Source organism: Monoraphidium neglectum, assembly GCF_000611645.1.
Source record: "Monoraphidium neglectum strain SAG 48.87 unplaced genomic scaffold scaffold03955, whole genome shotgun sequence".
In the NCBI taxonomy this organism is placed as follows: domain Eukaryota; kingdom Viridiplantae; phylum Chlorophyta; class Chlorophyceae; order Sphaeropleales; family Selenastraceae; genus Monoraphidium; species Monoraphidium neglectum.
In genome coordinates this window covers 1-2,410 of record NW_014009674.1, presented here as the reverse complement: position 1 = coordinate 2,410, position 2,410 = coordinate 1, and the positions used below count along the sequence as shown (strand labels likewise).

General features: G+C 65.1%; 1 protein-coding gene across 1 annotated transcript; it reads left to right on the top strand.

The window, feature by feature from the left end:
* Window positions 1–261: 261 nt before the first annotated feature.
* MNEG_13642 (hypothetical protein) lies at window positions 262–1,640 on the top strand (the record flags this gene model as incomplete). Its single annotated transcript, XM_014037885.1, has 4 exons — window positions 262–334; window positions 517–916; window positions 1,274–1,473; window positions 1,636–1,640. 4 exons carry the CDS (start codon window positions 262–264, stop codon window positions 1,638–1,640), a joined length of 678 nt encoding a protein of 225 aa, XP_013893339.1.
* Window positions 1,641–2,410: the final 770 nt, after the last annotated feature.

The window sequence follows — 2,410 nt, the reverse complement described above, 5'->3', positions numbered from 1 at the left end:
AGAGCTTTCACTGCGATCCGGCGCGTACATATTTGGCGCGACACGCAAGCCCTGCTGATTGCTACGCTAGCCGCTCTCCAGCCCGAATGGGACACTGCCTGAAACACTGTCTGCATTATATGGGCAGTGGGCATTGGATCTGCGCCTTGTGGCATGATGGCGAGCGTCACGGCAGACGGGCGCCCCCACTGCCATGCCTCGCACACTTCGTAATGGGATATGCCACCCTTACACATCACTTGACGCAGGGCCGCGGCCCGGATGCGGGTCCTGCTGCGGCACGCACAAGAAGACAGAGCGTCAGCCCTCAACAGCGGGGGCGCCTCCGCAACCGGTGAGGCGGCCGGCCCCGCCCGACCACCCCTGGCCAGCACCGTCGGGTGCCGCCGCCGGCCGGCCGCGCATTTTGCCCTCCGCCCCGTCAGAACCAACAAACCTCAACACCTCATCGCCCTTGGCCCCGTCCCCCCACCCATGCCCGATGACATCACCACCCCCCTTTCCCACACTCCCCAGAAGGAGACATCGAACAGCCCCTGCTGACAGAGCCCTCCCTTCAGCCCCTCGCCCGCGGCCGCTCGCCCAGCGTCCATTCCCTGCCCTCCCGCTCCCCGCCGCCGCCGCCGTCGCCCAACGGCGGCGGCAGCGCCGCCCTCGACCCGCCGCCGGGGGCGCCCTCCTTCAGCTTCGGCGGCCGCGAGTGGGACGGCCCCATCTCCCCGCCATCCGGCGGCGGCGGCCTGTCGGTGATGCACGGGTCGTACAACGCGGCGCGGCGGGACCGAGTCGACCGCGCCGCCGCACGCCACGGCGGCGCTGGGCCGGGGCCCGGGCCCGGCGCCAAGGGGCCGCGCGCGCCGGTGACGGACCCGCTCGCCAGCCGGCCGGTCACGCCGCTTGCGCGGGAGGTGAAATGGTGCGCTGAAACTTGCGGGGAAGGGCTTGGACGCGCGGGGACACTGCGCCACCGGCCGGCTCCGCATCAGCCGGCTGCGCTGCCGAGCGGGCCTTGGTCAACGTGCCGTGCAGGTTGCTCTCAAGCGGTCCTTTTGCCCATCCCCTCGCACGCATGGACACCCTTGCTTGTGCCCGCCCGCCATACCCAACACCTCCCCCACACCCACACACACCAACACATTCTCTCTCTCTCTCTCTTACTCTCTCTCTCTCACACACACACACACACACACACACACACACAAACGCAAATACACACACACACACACACACACTCAAACGCAAATACGGTACACACACACACACCCCTTGACAGGTACGTCCGAGACGCTGTCGCCCTGCGCGACATGATCACGGGCAGCTACTTCAACTTCCTGCTGGTGTGCGTGCCCCTGGGCTTCGCGGCCTGGGCCGGGAGCTGGGGCGCGGTCCCCGTGTTTGTGCTCAACTTTCTGGCGCTGGTGCCGCTGGCGCTACTGCTGGGTGACGTCACCGAGGACCTGGCGGTGGGCGGTTGTGTGCGTGTGTGTGTGTGTGTATGTGTATGTGTGCGCGTGCGGATGTGTGCGTGCCGGGGTGTGTGTGTGCGCGCGTGCATTTGTGTGTGTTTGAGAGAGTGAGAGGGCATGTCTGTGTGTGTGTGTGTGTGTGTGTGTTCATGTGAATGCATGCCTGCAGCATAACATCAAGGAGGAGCCACGCGACCCATCCAGCCAGGGCTCGCTCCTACTGACAGTGCCTGCCGACTACTGCTGCTGGCTGGATCTTTATCTCGCTGCACATTCCCTTGGCGCACGTCCCACCCACCCCCTCCCCCAACTCGTGTACACACCCGTGCATTCACACACACACACCCACACACACACACACACACACACACACACACACACACACATGCGCGCGCGCACACAAACATGGTCTCCCGCGCCCCCAGCTGCGTTTTGGGGACATTGTTGGCGGGCTGCTCAACGCCACGTTTGGCAATGTGGTGGAGATGATCCTCTCCATTGCGGCACTCATGAAGGTGAGTCGCTGCGTGTTTGTTTCTGTTGTTTTGTCTCACGGCCTGAGTCTGTGCATGTGTGTGTGCATATATGTGTGAGTACAGGAGAGAGAGGTGAAGGTCAGAGGGAGGTCGAGAGGGCCAGGGACGAGAGGGGGGGTGCACGATTGCTGGCTTTCGGGCCAGACTGGTAACTGAACTCGTGCGACGTACCGCGTGTGAGAGCGGGCGGGCCCAGTGCGCGGTCCTTTTCACCCCATCCGCCCCAACGCACCCCTGTGTTTTGCGGTCATGCGGTCACACAGCCCAGCCATGACGGGCCCCGCCCCCGGCTTCTGCTGAGCCCCTCCCCCCTACGCCCTCGACCTTCCCCCCGGCCAGGGCCTGTACACGGTGGTGGCTATGTCTCTGCTGGGCTCCATCCTGTCAAATCTGCTGCTGGTCCTCGGC